The following is a 23,218-nucleotide window of genomic DNA, read 5'->3' as shown; positions in this document are numbered from 1 at the left end:
GGAAGACACAATACCAGTGAAGACAAGAACTGAGCAACTAATGGATTCTTCAGTTTGAAGACAACCCAAAAAATCAGGAAAAAATCCAGTTTGATTTGAACCAAAATCAATTTTTTTCAAAATCTGTCAAATCAAAAAACTAAAAAAATCTTTTTCAATCAACTAAAATGTTCTGGGTTGATTCTAAACAAACTTTTACTTTTTTTGTTTTGATTCAGCTATTTGAGTGTTTTTCATCCTTTTTTGTGTGTGTTTTTTTTTAAACAAAATGGCCCAAATTTGAATTCAAAATGCTGTTCCAAAATGAAAAGTCAAAATGAAACGTTTCAAAATTAAAAAGTCAAACATTTTGACTTCCTCATAGCCAAATCTTTTGTCCAATTCTATACAAATTCACTAAGTTTTAGAGCATTGAAAAATACATTTTTTGATAAAAAAATCTATTGGTCAAAAAAACTTCACCCAGCTTTAGTGAGGATCTGTACAGAGGTCATGTGCAGAAAACTTTATGGTGGAATTCTCAGACTCTGTGTCATCTCCCCACCATAGGTTTAACAAACCTAGGTGTATGGAGGATCCCCTACCTTGTTATAAGGTCCCAGTTCAGTACTACTGGGATTTAGAGAACAGGTATGTTATCAACCCAGATGCCCAATCACAATGTGGCTTTGGACGATAAATGGCCCAAACTAGACAAACACACCACAGTGAGCATAAACCTTAAAAGCATACTGACACTTGTGGCTTTAAGACACAGCATCCTCTATCCCATGTGGAAGGGAACAACAGCTTTAATGAAGATCAGAACTTTTAGGTACAACACAATACAGATGCAACTTAAGATTGGTCTGTGGGAAGCATCACTGAAGACACTTATCCTTGTGACCTCTCCTCCATGAGTGCAGGGCATGTCTGCTTTTGGTTAATATACCATGAGGGGCAATGCAGGAACAAGTCCCTTTGTGTGATTCAAGGCCTGATAAATCAAAAAGTGATTGCTGCTGGAGAAGGGGAAGGCAATTCTCTAAATAAACCAGGCTCAAAGGCAGCATGTCAATAAGCACAGACAGTAGTAAAAAGTGTGTGCAGCTACGGATCGAAAGAGAAAGCTGGGTTTCTCTCAGCATAGGCTAACTGCAGCTGTGCATTTTTCCTTCATGAGAAACCAATGACAAATGACATTTTAAATATTCACCCATTTTCAAAACGCGCATCCTTATCTCAATTAAGTAACAGTATGATTAGCAGAAATGTAACCAGACCCAGCACAGTAAAATCCAATTCTTACTCTTTGAGAGAGAGCCATTCATGGTGCTGCCATTTTTCATGTCCATTTTAACATTTCCCATTCTTCATTTTGCTGCTTCAGTGGATGTCTTACTGAAATTACCTGTGCTGTGGAAGGTGGAGACCAGGTACATATTTGTAAATATAGTATGCCTTTTGTGACTGTAACTACTTTAACTAAATTTAATGCAGTTCTAGCCCGTCAAGTATATTCAGGAGGCTTTTTGTTTTCTGAGCAGAATTACTACATCAAGTTTAGGGAACAACAAATCCAATAATACTGAAAAGTGCTACTTACACATTACAGAAGGTCATCTAATTTAGTACACAATGTTCCTCTAATACTTTGACTCGCCTGCAAGCAGTCCACCTATACTCTGCCATATTGAACCCAACACTCTGCATGTCCATACAATTTAATATTGTAATGACTGAGGAAAATCAAAGCATGGAATGAAACAGGAAAAACATAGCTGAAAGATCTGGATGCCAGATGAAGGACCCTAGCCATACTGGATCCAGCTGGAGAACTAAGCATAAAGACAACTGATTTCAACACCACACTTTCATTTGTTGAATTTTACATAACATACATAATTGATGAACACGGCAAGGGAAGCATCAACTCATATACCACAACAGTGTGTTTAGGTCTCGTGCTACACCAGGCAACAGAAGGAATGTCAAGACAGATTCTAATTTTTGAAAAGAAAAAGGTACTTTCTCTCTCTTGTAAGTCCAAGCTGATGAGTAGGTCCCAACCTTGCTAGGAGGTTTCCTCAGAGCCCTGATCCTGGCGCACAGTGAGATAGAAAAATGAGGGTAAAGGAAACACTGCGGTATACCTGAAAAGGAGAAGTCACACACATTGCAAAAAGGTAGGAAACTGCACATAAAGTTCTTTTCCTTAGGCTTAGCTCTCAGGATAAAGGCTGACTCCAACCTCTGTTAGTGCAGAGGACGTGGCACCCAGAGTAAATAACAAAGCCAAGTCTCAGGCAGAAAAGACTGAACACCATACATACGAGGTTTCAAACAGACTGTTGGCAGAACTGAATCAGAAGGAATTTTCTCTGTACAAATAACATTCAGCATCAAGTCCTCTATAGGGCAAGAACCAAACTTGTGCAAGCATTTTACTTTAGCTCTCGTGCAAGTATAATCCCATCAGCTCCGCAACACTTGCTGGCTCCACATTAGTTGTGCTGATTTATTAATAAATGTACGAAGTCTCCTTTCTCTGTGACGCTGAGGACATAGGTTGTCTGCAATAAAACCACCGCTTGCCATCTTCTCCTCTTGCATAACTTATCACCAAAAGGGTCAGACTCCATGGGGAAGTGCCTGGGTGAAGAGGTGGGTCTTGGAAAATACCCTAAAGGAGGCAAGACTCATAGTGGACTGAAGGAGACAGACAATCTCTAACAAAAGATTACTCAACCACCTTGGGCCCTCCATCAAGGATGTTCTATCCCAAACTCCGTAATCATAACTGGGGCTAACAACAGAAGTGTCCTAGCTGAATACAGCTGCCCTTCTTTCTCATGCAACGAGAGGCAAATTCCTGAGATAGATAGATCCCAGTACAATTATGACTTTGTAAATGACATCAGGACCTTGAACTGGATTCAGAGTTCAATAAGCAACCAAAGTAGAGTGCAAAGCAGTGGCGTGATATGCTCAACACTTTCTTGCTTAGCAAGGTGGCCCACTGTGTGTTGCACCAGCCTTCGTTTTTGGGTGGCTTTCATGATCAACCCCATGTATAGCTTTGTATAACAGGTCTAGCCAGGAGGCAACAAAAGCATGGATCTCCATGGCTATGGTCCTCATCCAGTAAAAAATGGGTCCGATCTTCTGACCAGCATTTGAGGGTAAAAGATTATTTTGACCACTGCTGTCTGGTATTCCAAGAGCAGACATGAATCTAGCAGAACCCAAGGCTGCACACCATCGACAACTGAGAGATGGAGGGGGCTGATATTCTCGGCTGAAAGTGGTCATATTCTGCCAGTTTCTCCAAGTTTTCCCTTTGCCAACCTCCATCATCTCTATTTTGGCCATATGGAGCTAGCTTCTTTTCATTCATATCCTTGTTATGTACAGAGGCATATCATCAACAAGTAGGAAATACGGAACTGGGCGCTGTCATTATACCGTTGGCATTGTAGTCTATACAGAATCTCAGTATCTCCCTTGACAGCCTCACAAACTTGCTGAATAAGAGGTGACTGGATGTTTCTCTGTAGCTCTATCGAAGAATGGCTGCTGCAATGAGTCCAAATCTGACTTAGTACAGTATATAGATCTGCAAGCGAGAACAAGAAAGCCTCTATTCTATGTTCACTTGAGGACTTCCCCTTTCCCCACACCAGCCAGCTCCCAAAGGAAGAGACTTACAAACACTTTATATTCCTAGAAAAGGAATATTTAGATTGTAAACTCTTTGGGGGCAAGGTCTTTGCATTCATGTGTGTCTATATAATGCATGCCATACTGTTGGCACTATACAAACAGTGAATAAAAAGGCTTGTATGTATTTGCACTATACCTATTCTGACAGTCCATGCCTTTGCCTCAACTCTGAGAAGTTGTTTCTTTGTGGGAGATCTCAGGTCTGATCCTGGAAGACACTGAACACTCCATTTTCTAGTGAGTTCAATGGAAGTTGAGGACACAACACCTTCAAGGATCAGGCCCCAGTTAGGTATACGTCACAAGATTCCCTAATTGGGATGGAGCCTCTCTTCTCCACAAACTCTGGAGAATTCCCTTTTCCTGTCAGAGTCATACTTCCTCTAATAATGGCATCAGCAAAAACTTCCTGGATAAAATGCTCTACGTTCTGTTTTATAGCATCCATCTCACTAACAGCCAATTACTACTTTCATTGTGTCCATCTTGTCATCCTTCTCCCAGCAGCACTTGCATGGAGCAGGCCATTAGAGCAGGAGGCCAGACAGGCTTTCTTCTGCCTTAGGCAAAAACGTCAATGGTTGAGCACTTTCCTTACCCTGGTGGGCAAAGGAAGAAAGCTCCAGATGTTATCCTCTGACACTAGAAGCAGCAAAAATGAAAAAGTAAAGAAAATCTCTCCAGCTGAATCTTGTATATTCTTCACACAATGGCAATTGCTAAACCACCCACAGTTCCTGTCCAGTTTCATCTCAGAAGGTTAGCTGGGCAAGATGTTACCTTTCTGTCTTATCAAATATACGATAGGCAATTGGATGTAGGAATTGGTTTGTCCTAACAGAATATCATTCTTACCTCCAACTAGAGGATTTTCAATGTCTTTTATTAGAATATTTACACATTACACCTGAAAATCATGCATTCCAAGAGGAGGCAGAGTCAAAGAGCCAGCGAAGAATTCATCAGAAGAAATTGTTTCTTGCTAGGATTTATCTGAGAACCCTGGAAATCCAAAATCAGCATCTGCCACTAAAGTTTAATTTAACTCTCCACTACATGGCAATAATAGCAGAGCTTATACCAGCAGAATGTAAAGACCACTTAATTTAGATGGGTAAGCTCTTTGGGGAAAACATTATGACATCTTGTATGTTTGTGCAGCACCCAGATCAATGAGAACCCAAATCTTGACTGGGGACTCTGGGTGCTACTTGAAACGACACTACAATATGAATCCACTGAAATAATTTCCATAGGAAAGTGATGGCTTTTGTTTTCATGAGGTAAAAAGTAATGGTTTAAAGCTACATATTCTTTATTAAGCAATAAAAAGACAAACATTTGATTACAGTGGAAACAATTTCAAGCTCTTGGGAGTTTTTTTCAACTTATTTTTAACTTGAAATTTAAGCTTCAGAGTCATCTGGTTGCATTGTCTGAAAAGTCTTGATTTCTGTATAATGCTAATTATAGCCTAAAAGGAGCTCTGCTAACATAGGTTTGCTGTGTTCATGTTTTTCTTCAAAGCAGCAAGTTGACCGAGCTGGCAAATCCCAGTCCAAAGGCAACAGAGCAACAAACACCGAGAAGAATATCAGCACAAGTTGCTATATTTGCAAAGACTAACACTTTGGTGACTTATACTGGTCAAACAACCTCCAATATTATTGTATGTACTTGGTTTGGCAAAATGGAATTAAAATATTTGTTTAAAATATTGTTTAAAATATTATGTTTAGGATCCCAAGTCACTATCACAATGTATAGATTTAAAAGCAAAACATTTGAAAGTCATCTCCTGCTTTATCTACCTGTTAAGACTTACGCTCAGAGTTCTGCACTTCACATTCTACAAGTGATGAAGTCATTAACATCCCAAAGCAGGGTAAGAAATGCAGCTTTGTGTCCCATTTGTACATTAATGTTGTCAACTCTTGGGAGAAGAAACAGAATACTGTCTCCAGGTCTAGGCTGAAAAGAGCTTCTCAGTTCATTGTTTACATTTTTTTTTCTTTGCAATGTTCTGTTAATGACAATGGCTCTTAAACAGTTTTTAATTTTTAAAAAACACTTTCAGACCACCTTTAACATCTGATTTCATGGATTGTTTTTGATGTAAATGTGGCCCAACTGCACCCTAACCTGTAGGTGAAACTGGTTGGGTCTAACACAACGGCTAGAATGGGAATAGTTTGGAGTTTCCAAAGGAAAAATATGCAGCCAGTCACTGCAATTGGTGCCTCACTCATTGAAGATGCCTATAAATCAGAGCCAAACCAGACAAATTCCAGCTTAGGTAATTATGGTCACCCTAACTGGCTTCCTGTTTTTTCATTTGGATAAGCAGTTCTTCACTTCCCCTCCTAAAACTCTGTCAAGGAGCGCTGCTGTTGTATTTCCACTCCAGAGACAGGTATTTCAATGGTGGGAGAAATGATAGGGTGACAATATTGCATTCTACAGGTAGGTATTACCTCTACAACAAATATAACTAGATGCTACGTAGTGGTTAGATGTGGAAAAACACCCCAAGATGATCTTAAACTATTGTTCAAGTTGGACAGATATCTGTTCACACACTCCCTTATCCATGTCACTCCAAGGGTATTATGAAACAGTCTTTGCCCTCCTCTTAGACAAATGTAGAGAAGCAATATGGATAAACAGTTTGAATGGTCTTCTATAAGCAACTCCCTACAGAAAGGTCTGCTCCAAAAAAGACGCTCTTCCACCATTTCACGTTTCCACAAATCAGAAGAATATACAAAATGATGAAAAATTATCTGTGTGTCACTTCTTTCCAGTCAGCTTCTAGCTTACCCTTATGCAATTCTCAATCAGAATGATTTAAAGGTCCAATAAGCCCTTCTGCCTGGAAAGCTAGTACTCATGAGGAGAATATGGGTCATTTCAATACACTTGGTTGCGCTTCCATTTTCAGTTGAGCATACAGTACTGACTTTTTTGTTTGGAAACAGTACATATGCTTACCTGGCCTGTGCAGATTTGAGCAGAACCACAAACTGGAGAACATATTCCTTTTCCAAACAATGCAAGTCAGCTATAAAGTGATGATCTACCTCAGTGAAATATGACTCCACTAGATTTAGCACCAACCACTCTAACTGGAAAAAACATCTCAGACTGAATTTTGGTCCCAGGAATATTGAAGAAAAGGAGAATGAGAGACACCTGTATATCTATTTGGTGGAACTGCATTGCTACTTCTCAAAATATATATCCACTCTGTATACAGAATATTGCAGCCTCCAGGCTGTAGATCCAGGACATTTCACCAGATTTAGAAGCCCTGAAGGGTGCATGCCTTTTATAGGAACACTTCACTGATAAGAATGAAAGACAAATCATGCCACTATGAAGTGAAAGTGACTCATCTAGATCAGAAATCTTCAGAATTCATCAATGTGTTCAACAAAAGCCTCAAATGCTCCAATTCAGCATCTGTAAGAACTGGCAAATGGGGGAAAAAACAGTTTTTTGTAACTTTTGTTCTTCGAGATGTGTTGCTCATGTCCATTCCATTCTAGGTGTGCGTGCACCGTTGTCGGAGATTTCTGCCTTAGTGGTATCCTTAGGGTTGGCTGCGGCACCGTCTTACTACCACGCTCATCCATCTGTATATTAGGCACCACCGACCCTACACCCTCTCAGTTCCTTCTTACCTGTAACTCCGACAGAGGGGTAGGAGGGTGGGTAACGGAATGGACATGAGCAACACATCTCGAAGAACAGTTACAAAAGGTAAGTAACAGTTTTTTCTTCTTCGAGTGCTTGCTCATGTTGATTCCATTCTAGGTGACTCAAGCAGTATCCTTGGAGGCAGGCTTGGAGTTGTCTGGTGGCTTGTAGTACTGCCCTACCGAAGCTGGCATCGTCAGCGTAGTGGAACATGAACATATGGACAGACGACCAGGTGGCTGCCCTGCAGATGTCATGAATAGGCACTTGGGCCAGAAAGGCTGCCGAAGAGGCCTGCACCCCTGGTTGAGTGGGCAGTCACAATCACCGAGGCTGGAACCTTCCCGTGATCATAGCAGTAGCAAATGCAGGCGGAGATCCACGCAGAAATTCTCTGCGCAGACACCAGGCGGCCTTTCATCCTGTCAGCCACTGCGACAAACAATTGCGTCGACTTGCGGAATGGCTTGGTCCTCTCAATGTAGAAGGCTAATGCCCTCCTGACGTCTAGGGAACGTAGCCTATGCTGCTCCTCCGATTTATGCAGCTTTGGGAAAAACACAGGTACGAAAATGTCCTGGCTAGTATGAAATTGGGAGACCATCTCGGGCAGGAAGGTTGGGTGTGGTCTTAGCTGGACCTTGTCCTTGTAGAAGACCATATAGGACAGTTCTAAGGTGAGCACCCTACACTCTAAGACACCTTCCAGGACAGGAGAAGGAGAGCAGGAAGCCACAGGTTCGAAGCGGGGACCCGTGAGCCGCGACAGCACTAGATTCAGGTCCCACCGTGGGACGGGGTCCCTGATGTGCGGGTAGAGGTGCTTGAGGAACCTGGCCATCATGTCCTCGGTGAAAACTGACCAGCCCACGAATGGCGGATGGAAGGCCAAGATGGCTGCCAAAGGGACCTGGATAGATGAAAGGCACAGGACTTGGAGTTTGAGATGTAGAAGGTAGTCCAGGATCAACTGCCTCAAGGTAGTCCAGGATCACTGCTAGGTGGGTTGCTCTGGTGAAGTGTTTTCTACTGCACAACAGGACCCGTTGGACATCAGCCAAGAACTGCTGCTCTCTCTCATTTAACCATGCAGCAGCCAAGCCATCAGGTGCACTGCCTGCAGGTTCGGATGCAGAAGACTGGCGTGGTTCTGGGATAGAAGATCCGGCCAGAGCGGTAGCTGTAATGGAGCGGCCAACGAGAGGTCCAGCAACGTGCTGAATCAGGGCTGGCACGACCAAGTTGGCACTATGAGAATCACCCTGTCCCGCTTGATCTTCACAAGGACCCTGGACATAATGGCACCAGAGGGAAGGCTTACATCAGAGCTCCCGACCACTTAAGCAGAAAGGCGTCCGACAGGGAGCAGAAAATGTGGCATTTCCTGTTCCCTGGACATGAACAGGTCCACTCGTGGAGTCCCCCACTTGCAGAAGATAAGCTGAGCACGTCTGGATGGAGGGACCACATGTGGCAAGACAAGAAGGACCTACTGAGGCAATCTTCCCAGGCATGCTTGGCCCCACGGAGGTAAGCGGCTACGAGATGGATATCATACTGCAGACAGAAGTTCCAGAGTTGGAGAGCTTCCTGGCAGAGGACAGATGACCTGTCTCTTCCCTGTCTGTTGATATAGAAGACTGTCATCATATTGTCCGTTAGGACCTGCACCACCATGCCATGCAATGGAGGCAGGAAGGCTTGGCAGGCCAAGCAAACCACTCTGAGCTCCCTGATGCTGATATGCAGGGAGCGATTGTGACTGGATCAACAACCTTGAATGCTGAGTGTGTCCAGATGGGCTCCCCACCCTAGGTCCGAGGCATCTGAGAAGAGAGTTGTCAACAGGGATGGAGCCACAAAGGAGACCCTTCCAGCACCGATGTGGGATCCTGCCACCACATGAGCGATGACAGAACACTGTCAGGAATCCTGACCACCCGGTCCATGATGTGCTGGTTCGGGGCATAGACTGACGCCAGCCATGCCTGCAGGGGCTTGAGGCGGAGCTGCATGTGCTGGACCATGTAAGTGCATGCTGCCATGTGACCCAACAATTTCCAGGCATGTGTGGGTGGTGGTGAGAGGGTGGGTTCGCACACACGAAATGAGGTCCACTATGGCTTGGAACTGAGTCTCGGGGAGGAAGAACCTGGCCTAAGTGGAGTTGAGGACCGCCCTGATAAATTCTATACATTGCACTGGGGTGAAGTTTGACTTTCTCGTTTATTACCAGCCCCAGATAGCAACAGGTGGCACAGGCCAGATTAAGATGCCTCCGCACCTGATCTCAGGACTGGCCCTTTATGAACCAGCTGTCAAAGGACAGGTAAATTCGGACTCCTCAACGTCGCAGGTAAGCGGCCACTGGCTCTATACACTTTGTGAACATTCTCAGGTCCGACGAGAGACCAAAGGGCATCACCGTGAACTAGAAATGGTGCTGGCCCAACATGAAATGGAGGAAGCGCAGGTGCCCCAAGAAAATGGAAATATGACAGTATGTGTCCTTTAAATCGAGGGGAGCATACCAGTCTCCCAGACCCAGGGAGGGGATGATGGAGGCCAGGGAGACCATGCGAAACTTCAACTTCTTGAGAGACTTGTTGAGACGACACAGGTCCAAGATGGGTCTGAGGCCTCCTTTTGCTTTTGGGATTAGGAAATAACCGGAGTAGAATCCTTTTCCCGCAATGTCCCAAGGGACCTTCTCCACCGTCCCCAGGCACAGGAGGTTTTCAACCTCCTGGATCAGCAATTGCTCGTGAGAAGGGTCCCTGAAGAGGGACAGGGAAGGGGGGTGGAAGGGAGGGCCGGCTACAAACTGCAGGGTATAGCCCAATGAAATCATGTCCATCACCCAACGGTTCGAGGTGATACAGGACCAGGCCAACTGGAAAGAGCAGAGGAGGAAAGAGAGAGATGGATCCAGCATATTGACCGAGGCATTGTCCCAGGGCACACCCTTAAAAACGACTGTTTCTGGCCTCCCTGGTTTCTGTGAGGGTCCGATTGTGCAGCTGAATGGGAAGATGAAGGATATTTCCGTTTAGGCCTCTTGTCCTTGTCTTTCCTCCTGTAGTTCCCCAGGACCTAGAGTGCGGAGGAGGAGGAGGTGGAAGGCAGAACAGCTTCCTGGCCTGCTGAGGGGTGTGAAGGCACAAGGACTGGAGGGTGGCTCGAGAGTCTTTAAGGCTTTGTAGCCTCATTTCTGTGAGCTTGGAGAAGAGCACCGTCCCCTCAAACGGGAGGTCCTGAATAGTGGCCTGCATCTCTTGGGACAACTGAGAGGTCTGCAAAAATGAGCTGCGTCTCATTTCCACCGCAGATGTGACCACCCTGGCCGCCGAGTCAGTAGTGTCCCAGGCCATCTGAAGGACTCCCCTGGCCACCGCCATACCTTCGTCCACCAGCGCAGCAAATTCCTAGGCATGATTCGGTGGGAGAACCTCCTTGAATTTATAATTTCAACCTGTCGGACTCGTCGAATATCTGCCCAATGATGCCTGGTGATCTGACACCCTAAGCTGAACACCGGCTGACGAATAAACCTTTCTGTCAAATAAATCAAGTCTTTTGGCATCCTTATTTTTGGGGGTGTCACTAACGTGGTCCTGTCTGTCCCTTTCGACACAGCCAGGGATGCCGGTGCGGGAGACTGTGTACAGGTATTCAAAACCTTTCGTAGGGACATCTCTTTTCTGCTTTCTTGGAAGTCGGTGGAATAGAAGAGGGCATTTGCCACAGTGACTTGGCAATCTTGAGAACCCATGGACGAACGGGCAACGTGACCTGGACGGGGTGGCAGCCGAAATAACACTGAAGAGGTCATTGGCCTCCTCCATGACCTCTTTCCTATTGGTAAGTTCAGGTTCTCAGGCACCCTTGTAAGGAGGGCCTGGTGTTCCTTAATGTCATCATGGGGACTGTTTGTATGCAATGGCCTGGCCACCACCTCGTCCAGGGATGACGACTATGATTGCACCGCCTGTGGAGGAACTTGTTCCCCTTCCTTCTCCAGGGAGGGGCCCCTGGTCACCGGGGTCCAATGTGCTGCCCCTGCAACGGATTCAGCACCGTGCTCTGACTGTGGTGCCATGGCCAGTTTATCGGAGACTGCCAGATAGGGGTGGTAGGGGACCGGCATTCACAGGCACACCCCACGGATTCCAGTATGGCCACTGAGAGGGCCACTGCCCTTGCTGTGATGTAACCGTGGTGGGTGCTGCACCAGTCTTCTAGATCAGTGGTGAATCCGCCTTCAATGTGAAGGACTGAACTCTTGGTCCAAGTTGGACCACTGTCCTTCTGGCGACCACGGTGGAGCCATCAAGGCCTGAGTCCGCCTGCTGACTCTGGTGAGCAACCAGCTAGGCGAGGGCGAGTAATGATGCCTGCTGTAGAAACGGGATCAGGGGGATCTGTGATGGTGAACAGCCCCTCCTGGGCGGGGACCGACGTCCAGGAGACTGCCTAAGGGAGGGTGACCAAAGCCTAGGGGACCTGCAGCCAGAAGCTCACCGGTACTGGTGATATAGAGACAGATGCCTTGACTTCGGAGTCCCATGCCTAGTAGGCGGAAAATGTGTCAAGGACCTGGGTCTTCTGGCTGGAGACCCAGGATACGGTGCCGGGATCCGAGGTTGTGGAGATGGGGATCTGCACCTATGGTCCGGTGAGCAGGGGTGCTCCACCATCCTCTGAGGCTGCACCATGAATGGCTTGCCCTTAGGTGCTGGGGTCTTAGCCAAGTCCGCCACCTGGTGCGTTGCCTGTAGGCTCATTTGGTCTTTGGCCACCAGGACTGCCTTGGGCACCAATGGCCCTGGAAGAGGCCGGGGACCCCTGTTGCTTCCTGGGGCTGGGGGCGGATCCCTGTGTAGCCCCAAAGTGGGTGCAAGGCCTGACATAGGTCCTTTGCCCGAAGTCCTCTTGTCTGGTGCCGAGGGGCTCCTCTTCTTTTGCCACTTCTTTGGCACCGGCGAAGGGGAATGGTGCCAGCTGTGCGCTCCGCACCGAAGCACAAATACTCGGCATGGGGTCCACAGTGGAGGGCTCCGACGCACTTGTGCGTTCGAAGTCAGAAGTTTTTACAAATCCGACACTTGTCTTTTCTGTGGGATTCCCCCAGGCACTTCAGGCAAGTATCATGGGGATCACTGATAGGCATGGCCTTATGCATGTTGAGCGGGGCGTGCCCCGCTCTGGGACTCTAAGTACACTAACCAAACTATATTAAAAGCTAACTAACTACTTACAAACTACTTTACAACTATGTACAGATAAGAGAACAAAAGGCTATAAAGAACTGCTAATGCTCTTGTGATCTGCAAGAAGAGGGGCTCTAACCAACTGTCACGGGCAGTCAGAAGGAACTGAGAAGGCGTAGGGTCAGTGGCACCTAATATACTGACGCATGAGCGTGGCACTCAAGGGGATGCCACAGCTGACCCTATGGATACCGCTAAGGCAGAAATCTCCAACAACTGTGCACGTGGGAACGCACACACCTAGAATCGTATTGACATGAGCAAGCACTTGAAGAACAGAAAATTATTCTTACTCTAGTCTCCTGACAAAATTAGCGAGGAGTGCTAAAAACTAGAACTGCATAGTGATGTCCTGAATGGAATTCATAAAGAATTCTGCTCTTCACACTTTCCAGTTCTAGCAAGCTCTACTTTTTTCCTCTATTTCTGGTGGGAAAGCTTTAGCAACAGGTGGGTTTTGTGCAATTAACCAAACATGGTCAAAAATTGGCTTAATCTAATCTCCACTAATAGCTCAACTCCACAGATGAGCTCCCTCAACTGAGTACACTTTATCTCTGGCCCTCACACTTGTCTTGGGTTTTGACAATTGCATTGTCCCAGACTATTGAAAATTGTCTTGAATGATGATGAAAGGAGATATACGGTGATACTGTAGTCGTGTTGGTCCCAGGACGACTACTGATGGCTCTCAAATTGAGGACCAATCATTAACATCAGAGGCAAACTGGGGAGTCAATGGAGGAAGGAGAGCATAGGAATGATGTATTCTTTGGTGTCTGACTTGCTGAGGATGTGGGCCATCACATTCTGCACAAGATGACCCTTCTGGGTGTTGCTTCCACTTTGAATCCCAGGTATAGTGAATGACACAATCCTCACTGGAGCTTGCAAATTTTAGTTTAGACCCCCCCATGCCACCTACATATGCTGGGCTGCCTTGTCAGGAACTTGACAGCTGTCAATTTTGAGCAGAAAGTAGAATCAGTTCCTATTCCAAGTCAACAGTGGTTTTTCCAAGCTCTGTGATCTGCCCAGAAGCATCACTGCTTCTGTAGTTCCCTGGACAGTAGCATTATTATTAAAATGGTGTCTTCTGTTAACTGGGAATCGCTCTTTGAGGAGATAAAATGCTGTTAACACCGGGGAGCTGCATTAAGAGAATTATTTTTTGTATTTCTGCCAGAAATTACAAACTCATATTAGTGGCAACGAGTTGTTCAAAGGGCTGAATTATGTCATTCCTTATTGAAGACTTGGAATGAGTGTTCCAGTGGTGCTGAAGTCCAAAAAGTGTTCAAGCAGTGAATAGCAAGTATAGGTCTGCACCCCTATTAGCAGAGATTTCATCTGGTTAGGGTCACAGGCTTGGCGAGTACATGGATGGGAAAAATACAAGGTAAACCCCAATGTCAGAGGAAGTGATATTGGTGATTCCATCTTAACAGAGCATCAATGCCATAGTATGATGCTATGGGCTCCTGTGCTGCAGAGGTATCTTTAGAAAGGGACATGTGAAGATCTGATCTGCTCTAGTCCTTAAATATCTATTAGCAATTTTTGCCAGAAAAATTAATAAGTACATTTTGCAGTTTCAGTTCAAGAAGACTTTTCTTTGCTGACTGGAACTTGTATGTAGTGATGACCTTCACTGCAAAGAACCACATTGCAAGAGGCTGCATTTCAATTATATCTTTAGACTTCAAGCATCATAGGGCAGAAATGGCATTTTCATCTGGATTCTGTACAGCACTGAGCACTTTCAGTGCACAATACATAACATATATCAAAATGGGAACAAGGAACAATCTGTTACTTCTCTGCTCAAATTTGCTGCCCATCATATTGATACGCCCACAAACTGGAGTAAGAAAGAACTACACTGAGCTTCTTGAATAATGCAATATTGCTTTACATAACAGACCTAGCCCATCGAACTCTTTGCCACAAGATATCACTGAAATTGAGAGTTCTGCCAGATTCAAAAAAGGACGGGACATTTATATGAATAATGAAAACATCTACAGTTACAATTAAAGATGATTAACAAAAATGAAGTTTGGTAAAGATATAAACCCTCATGCTTCTCAGCATATGGCAATCACTAAACTGAGAGGAGCGGGGGTTGGAAAAAACTGTTATGGTCCATAAATGCCCACTTTGAGGCTTCTTGCACCTTCTTCTGAGACATCTGGTATTGGTCACAGTTGAAGACAGGATGTAGTGGAATAGATGGACCCTTTCACTGTGTCATTGTAACAGAGATAATCATCTTTTAGATCAGTCCTCCAACAGAATCTGAAACCTTCTCCAGTGATTCCAAATGTCTGCACAGAGATTTCAAAAGGCCTCAGAAAATATTTAACACAACACCTTTACAAACATGTAAAAACAGCGATGTGTAGTGCAGCAACTGACAGGCAAGGAGCAAATTATTCATTGATGGATAGGATTCAGATAGCTGATTGAAGCAAATCCAATGAATGCCAAACCAAATCACAGAGGAAGAGATATGAAGAACTAAGATGTAATTTTTCTCTTGTAATTGCAGGGAACTAATAATGTGAGATACCACTAACACAGATTAGCTAGTCTCAACACCTAAGTGAAAAAACAAACAACCACAGCAACAAAGTTGGTACAGGATTCTTTTCTATTCAGGTTTTTTACACCGTAGCCATAACCCCATGGTTTACTGAAGATTTCTAGAGTAAAAGCATACAAGATGACTTACGATAAACTGTTTCCTCAGCATCCATCTTATCTGTGAGGCGCAGATTAAGTAAAACATTTTTTAGCCCTTTGTAAATGCTAATTGATTGTGAACTGCTTTGTGGAAAAGCATGAGTCTTATCCTCAGGACAGACAGTTTCATTGTTCTGGAAGAGGAGAGATGTTAAGAGTGACTGAAGGCCAAGAAGGTGCGACAGTCTTTAGCGAAGCAGTGGAGCAAGTGAAAAACAGGGATGAAATGCTCTTAAGCCACCAATCTTGCTGAAGAGGTGGGTGCTGCATTCTTCACCAGTTGCTTCATTTTTAAAAATAATGTTTTCAAACCATGGTATATTGCAGTGGTTTTCAACCTGTGGTCTTTGGGCCCCTGGGAGTCCACAAACTATGTCTAAGGAGTCCGCAAAAGGTTGTCATTACTATAGAACAGTGTTTATCAACCTGTGGTCCATGGATCCATGGGGGTCTGCAGACTATGTTTAAGATTTCCAAAGGGCTCTGCGCCTCCATTTGAAATTTTTTAGGGGACTGCAAATGAAAAAAGGTTGAAAACCACTGGTACTTTGCATTGCACAGTACAATCTGGAGTTAACAAAGCCATTTATGATCACAGCCAGGTCATAATCTGAGAGAATGGGGTGCATTCTCCTAGTTAACCACAGATTGTAGGAGGCATTTTTTATTCCCAATGCTGTATGAGCGCAGTGTCAGCATGGGGTCTAAGTCCCAGAAGCTGCCTGTGGATACTGGATAGGACAGCAAAGAGGATCCAACTTTGTCATATTCCACAGCTGAATGCACTGAATCAATCACCACCACCATTCTTTGGGCATGGACCAAGGATGTGACAATCCAGCTATTTGTAATTCTGCCAGCAGTGCTGATGAGCAGTTCAAAGTGCTGGATTACTTCATTCTTTGAAGGACTGGAGTGCATGGAACATGGTGGAGATTGATGCTCTGATATTACGCAGATATAATACTTTCTTCCTGAGCCACTTCCCAACAATCTGCCCCATTCTGATCTGCTGGGTGCTCATACTCACCACCATACTGCAACACAGATGGCAAAGATCATAAAATTACTGTAGACGTGGATGCATTATAGTACCTGTAAAGAACAAACACCAACGTGACAGAAAAAAATTCACCGTATTTTGAGGATATTGGCAAACACTTGCAACAGAACTTTTTCATAATGTAAACATGATACTCAATTTGCACTGCCCTTCCAGTTAATTGTCATTTGCCATATCTCTCGTCACATCTGACTGGTAACAAGTGTAACCCCTCACGTGTTCTGTGTCTGTTTCTCCTTCCTTGCATGCAGACCAAGGGAACAAAAACAGCATGGCCTCCTTGAGTGCTGGCTGCTCAGTTCTGCTACAAACTGCATGAGAACAGAGGAGACACTGTGATCCCCTCTGCCACTCTCTGTTTCTATGACTCTTGCACGCTCCAGAAGAATTATTTCTCCTGGAAAGAAGAGTGTTAGAACTTGATTCAGACTGATTCTGAAGGTTATAATGAAAACATCAGCTCTTAGCGTCTGGATATAAAACTAACCCATCAAAATGGCACAGGAAGTGAAAATGGGTTCGGGAAATACCATCAGCGGTCCAGATTTGTTATGGACAGACTCCAGTTGGTAGCCTCAGAATCTTTCTGGTAGCCACTATGCTGAGGAATGAGAAAGCAACTCCTCTGAGACAAGCCTTGACTGATTGCCACAAGGACACAAAAGCCCTCTGATTTCCCGGAGTTTCTGGCAATTACTGCTTTGTGCAATGCCAACTTTGTGAGAATTCAAAGACCGTACTTCGCAACATTTAAAAACAGAAAGTAAATACTGCTGTATTATGGGATGTGTACACACAAATCTACATTTGTTACATTCTGGTGTAAAAGCATTACATTCAAGGAGCTTAATTTTTCTATATGTAAACATTCATTCAGGTCATAAATTCAGATAGTCTGTTGTTCACCCTGAGAAAAGCTTTCAATCACACACAATGAATCAGGCTGAGAAATGTCAAGTAAACAGAAATGTATTAGAATGGCAAACAAAAACCATTCAATATTACAAACAATGGCTCTAATTTAATGTACCAAACAATGCCCTCACCAGTCTTGATTGGTTAATAAACGTAGAAGCAATTTGCAATGTAATCACTCAGCAGAGCAACAGGGAGCACAGAAGACGCTTTTAGAATTTCACTTTCTTCAAAGTGTGCAGAACAGCAATTTCAAATAATTCACCATCAAATAAGACATTTTTCAGATAATCTAGCACCTTCTCTTTCCATACAAGTCTTAATGTAAGCCTTTGGTTTGGAAACCCTGAAAGATCTATTCAACTTGCTCATTAGCAAATCTGTAACACTGTCCATCAGTGGTGAGACAAATGATAATATACATAAAGCCCCTACCCTATTGTTCTCAAAGTGGACAATTATTTAATCTATCTTTTACATCAGGTGAAGCCCATTTCTTGGCCAGACTGAGGTATCCTTTAGCTCTAGATCTGAAAGTCTTCATTACTTCTTTTAAGTGAAATTAAATTTTGTGAGGGGAATGAACATGCATTGATGTGGAGTCAAATAGACCACCTGACCTATTGTGACCACAGGGACTTTCTGGGCTCCCCTTGAGAGGGCTTCCCACATTCACAATTTTCCATTACTTGGTTTAATTTCAAACTCGGCAATAAAGGAACTTTTTTCACACTCCACATTACTACCTGGAGTATTTCAGTTCTCCAGAATTAAATTCAAACCCACAGGTAGCAACTGAAATTTAAAACAGCTGAGAAACTAACAATCCAGAAAACACTTCAAAGAACAGCTGCCCTCCAAGATGACAGAGAAGATGTAAAATTACTGTAGGCCAACAAGAGCCAAGACCTAAAAAAATAAGCTGGCTACAAAGAGGAGAGCAGGTGGCTCCTGGAGTCCCCAGGTAAGACATGCACTCAAACAGAAGCATGATGCCTCTTCCAGATGACGGCGATTTTGAACATTCTGTCAACACGTGAAGACAGACCACATTTAAAAGGTAAAACAAACACCAAGAGAAAGGCCCATGCTGTATGGCCCACCAAACTCACTGGGTTTATAGTGAAAGTTTATTGTTCTGCTTCCTAGTACAATAAGCTACAAGGTACGTACAGTATAAAACGAGAATGGCCACAAAGCAAAGGTGATACAGACATTCTGTTACAATACAGTGGAGGAAACATTCTCTGCCTAATTTTTCCACCTTACCCCACGCATAGCAGCTAAAACTACTGACCCTCCCTCCCCTCCAAAAAATATTAAAATGAAAACTCTCGCTTAGGTGCAGCGGAATTGTATGTCTTTTGGGGACACTGGTTATCATGTGCCAATATTTCAAGGAACTTTCAGAAACTAAAACAACAAAAGAAACAAAAATAATCTGTGAAGATGGTAGTGACATGATCCATGCAGGATGCTCATGCCACGCTGGGTTCAGTTCTCCTCAAAGTAAATGGTCTGTAAAGAAAAGAAAAGTCTGTTACACTGAGAAATGTATCACTAAAAATGGTCAGAATTCGAATACAATAATGTAGAATCTGGAATTGGAATAACTAGGTATCCAGCTGACATATAGTCCGGTTGTCCTTATAATGAACACTTACACTCTTATTACTGACGTTTAGAGATTTTGAAGGCTGATACCCCTTTTCCTTCAATCTTGAGACGCTACACACAGGAGATTATACACCAATGAACGTGTACAACTGACAAATCCACCTACCATTCAAGACCCCAGACAACAATATCTGGAGGGAGAACCCTAGCAATGTGTGTGCTTTAATCTCATCCTCAACTCTTAAAAACAGTGAGACTAAATTTGTATAATGGTGGAACACTTACCTTAAAGATACAAAAATTCCATATAATAATTGTCTCAGATATATTTGGTGCGGTTGAGGGCTCTCTCAGCAAGATGACCACTTTCATCTGTGATCTTTTCCCAATCCGTTTGTCCAACCACAAAACCAATGGCCCTCTTCCTGTCTGCATCCTTCTTTTCTTCTAGGTCTGCCCACCTCACCTATGAAGAACACAATGTCAGTAGGACAGCCCTTCAAGAATAAACACTGGAACACTAGTAGGCCTTTCCCACACAGGCTAGTGTACAAAGAAAATTCTTAACCTGCACTCAACCATTTTGGTTCTGAAATTGAAGACCCAAATCATTCTCTCAAAGGAAGCAATGGATGTTCCACCAATTACATCATTTAAAAGGGAATGTTCTGAATATATCACAGGGTAGAGAAAAATCTTGCACTGGCTGGGGGATGGACTAGATGATTAAGTCTTTTCCATTTTAACACTAATAATTCTGTGATTCAGAGCATAGTGGCTGCATTTATTCTAAGGCTTAGAGGAAGAGTATGGCTGGATGCCTACTGCTCACAGGAACCAAGAGGAAGACCACTGGAAAGTATTCTTCTGTGTGGAAGGATTGATGGCAACTGGAGGAAAGCCACAGAACAGAACAGTGCTTCCGTAAGGAAGGATTACATAGGCTTACTTCTTAGTGTTCACCACCGTAGTGTGCACGAATCAGTATTCTACTGGTCCCAAATGAAATGGCACAGAGAACACGATACCACAATGTTGAGCTACAATTTTTTCATAACTATAATCTTTCTCTGCATCTACCTTGTAAGCTTAATTACATACTGGAGTCATTTAAAACTAGACTGGACAAAGTACAAGAAGATATACTGTAGGGAACAATCCTGCACTGACTGAAGGAGAGTCACAATCAATAGTTCTTTTCTATCTTTGGCTTCTATGACACATTTCTGGATGAACCTTTTCACTACCTCAACCACTGTGCTAAGTTGCTCATTCACGCATTTATGTCCCATCCCACCTTGACAACTGCCACTTCCTCCTCTACGGCTTCTTAAAGTCACTAACAATCTTCATCTCGGATCTGTTCAGACCGCTGCAGTCACCTTCTCACCCACACATAAGTGCATATATGGAATGAGGGGTTGGGGTGTGGGGAAAGAGGGCATAAAAGCAACTAATGGGAAGGTTGTAACCAGGACACAAGGTAGGAAGAGTGATGACAAGGCTAGAGAAGCAGTATCTGCAGGCAACTCATGGTGTGTCTACACAGAAACTAGACACCTGTAGCTAGCCCATGCCAGCTGACCTGAGCTTGCAGGGCTCAGGCTGCGGGGCTGTTTCACTGCTGTGTAGACTTCCAGGCTCGGGCTGGATCCCAGGCTCTAGAACCCTGCAAGATGAGAGGGTCCCAGAGCTCCTGAGCCCGGAAGTCTACACAGCAATGAAATAATACCGTAGCCTGAGCCCCACAAGCCCATGTCAGCTGGCACAGGCCAGCCTTGGGTTTTTCTTTGCTGTGCAGACATACCCTCAAGAACAAATCTCTTCCCCATCCTGCCCTCCACTCCTGATTTCTGCTGACTCCTTGGCCCCCAATGCCCACCCCTCACTTACTAGCCCAGTTCCCCAACCTACTTAGTTCAATGTCCTCATTCTGCTAACCCAATGTACAAGGAAATAACTTTTATATTTATTTCTATTACCACTAATTTTGTATAAATGTTTATACTTATAAAAATAAAAGGTTAATAAATGTAAAGAGTATTTCCCTGCTTAGTGATGTAGGGGCCCTGGTGGGGATGGAACCAGGGAGAGCTGCTACCCAACCTTGCTCCACCCCTCAACTCCCTTCACCTCTGAAAATCTCTTACTGTTTGTAGGCAAGTGGTCCCCTGGAACAAAGCTGTCTGTTAAACCATAAGACATTCATCAGAAGAAACCTCGGGTCCTCTTCTCCAGACTTATTTTTCCCTCTAGCCACCCTGCACAAACTCACACTGAGTATCACTCTCCTGCTAAACCCCTTCCTGGTCCACAACCTCCAAGTAACTACCCCACTGTTGTCCTCCCCAATCACCTTCATAGCCTCCTGCCCAAAACTCCGTAATACCCCCACTCCTCCCAGATCCACTGGCCAAACTTAACCTACTCATCCATCTACCTACACTTTTAAAAAATCAAAGACGCTCTCCACAAAAATTAGCTTAGACTAAAGGTTGTTCAATTGCATTTTCTATGACCATGATCATTAAAAATTAAGGATATCACTAGAAAGGTCAGTGTTAACATCCATACCAACCTCAATTTACATCTTATCACCCAAACACAATTACAAACTCTTCAGCTCCATGACAAACTCTTTCAATTTTAACATACAACTAACCACTATGTACACAACCAATTCCTCCCATTCCCTCTGAAATGCACAAACCTGCACTTCAACCTCAAATTTTTCCATGCACAATTAGTATAGACACTATGATTACACACATCTATAGGGAATAATATAGCTTAATCCTGCTGAGATTAGAGTTTGGGTTATTGAATGTATGTTGGAATTAAAAGGGAGTTTGTTGTGGAGCTGAGGACTCAGACTATATTCTATTGATGCTTAGGGGAGTAAGACACAAGTTGGTTGACTATAGCTGTAAATGACTTTACTGTCAGTTTCCTTGATTTTAATGACTATCTTCACAGGAAATGTAATTAAGTAACCTTAACTCTAAGAGATCTAATTTTATGGGAGATTATTATTTTAAGTGATGCTCATGCAAATTTGTACATTCTTGTGTCTACATGCATTTTTACCTTCCATTCACAGAAGTATTTCAAGCAGCAGCACACATTCAGGGATGATAAAGGATCAATTTTTATTTATACAGAAGCTATTTTTCCAAAGAAAATCACTCAAACTGAACCTGCCCTGAATTTAAGAACACATGCTGTTTCCTTCACTACCCTTATTACAAAGCCTACCATAAAAATCGATTAACTTTAACAGAACATAAGTCACATACATAAAACCCATTTTATTTTCCTCTTCTCTCATATACAACACACAGTACAAACTTCCTAGCCTCTTTTCTGCATTATATACTATACCTTTTGTGCCCCCCACAAAACATACACCATACACAGAATACCCATCTCCATGGCTTCTCTAGAAAGTCTGCATCTTTATTTAGAACGTTTCCTTAAGAATGGTGTATCTTTTTCCTAATTCTCAAAATCTGAGACATATGCTGTTAATCTTTACTATCTTCAATGGCTCACTTTATCATATCAAATCTGTATGTGTTTGGAAGACCATGTTCTTAAGAACAGTCTGCCATGGCATCTAATGGGACAATGAAATGAAACAATGATTTCACACTGGTCCTATATGCAGGCAAACTGAATGAATGGTGCAGACTATGTTCTACAGAGAGAATGCTGTATGAGTCCTTTAGAGATATTAAGCACTAATGGAGTTTATTACCCTCTTCTTGCCAGGTTCAGAAGCACGTGTATCATAGTCATCTGGAAGCTGAAGATAATCCTCCATCCTACTGGCAATTGCTTCCCAATCACGTTTCCTCTTTGTGCCTGTCCGCAAGCCATCCAGCTTGTCTGAGAACAAACACAGAGCCTCAGCGTTAAAGGAGAAAATTTGTGAAAAAGGCACACAAACAAGATGAGAGAGGGAACACTTTCAAAAGAATGAGTCTGTATTTCACAGCAGCAGAACTTGCACATCCAGATTGTGTTAATGAGTGGAATGATCTCTAGTTTGTTTCAACTCTAAAGACTCACCCCCATTTCCAATTTTTATATATCTTTCATATTAATTTTGTCAGTAACACTCAGTATTGCCGTTTGTATGAGGGAGGAAAACGTATCTTCCTGGAAGTTCACATCATTCAGAGTCCATGCTCAGCAGGCATAACAC

General features: G+C 43.6%; 1 protein-coding gene across 6 annotated transcripts in view; it reads right to left on the bottom strand.

Annotated features, from left to right (window-relative positions):
- YLPM1 (YLP motif containing 1) overlaps positions 1–23,218 on the bottom strand; it is a 93,266-nt gene that overhangs the window by 15,027 nt on the left and 55,021 nt on the right. For 3 of the 6 annotated variants that reach the window (XM_073349183.2, XM_073349182.2, XM_073349186.2), the window contains 3 exons: positions 22,769–22,899; positions 19,297–19,477; positions 12,202–18,912 (listed from right to left, as the gene is read on the bottom strand). The exons of 1 other annotated variant lie outside the window; for it this stretch is intronic. In XM_073349183.2, coding sequence (XP_073205284.2) covers positions 19,331–19,477; positions 22,769–22,899 — 278 coding nt within the window. In that variant the 3' untranslated portion in view covers positions 12,202–18,912; positions 19,297–19,330. Of the gene's footprint in view, positions 1–1,288; positions 18,913–19,296; positions 19,478–22,768; positions 22,900–23,218 lie in introns of those variants that run through there. 2 more of the 6 variants (XR_012159494.2, XM_073349184.2) reach the window with 2 other exon arrangements.

This window comes from Lepidochelys kempii, chromosome 6 (assembly GCF_965140285.1).
Source record: "Lepidochelys kempii isolate rLepKem1 chromosome 6, rLepKem1.hap1, whole genome shotgun sequence".
NCBI classification, from domain to species: Eukaryota; Metazoa; Chordata; order Testudines; family Cheloniidae; genus Lepidochelys; species Lepidochelys kempii.
The sequence above is the reverse complement of the archived record's forward strand: the minus strand, read 5'-3'. Positions and strand labels throughout refer to the sequence as shown.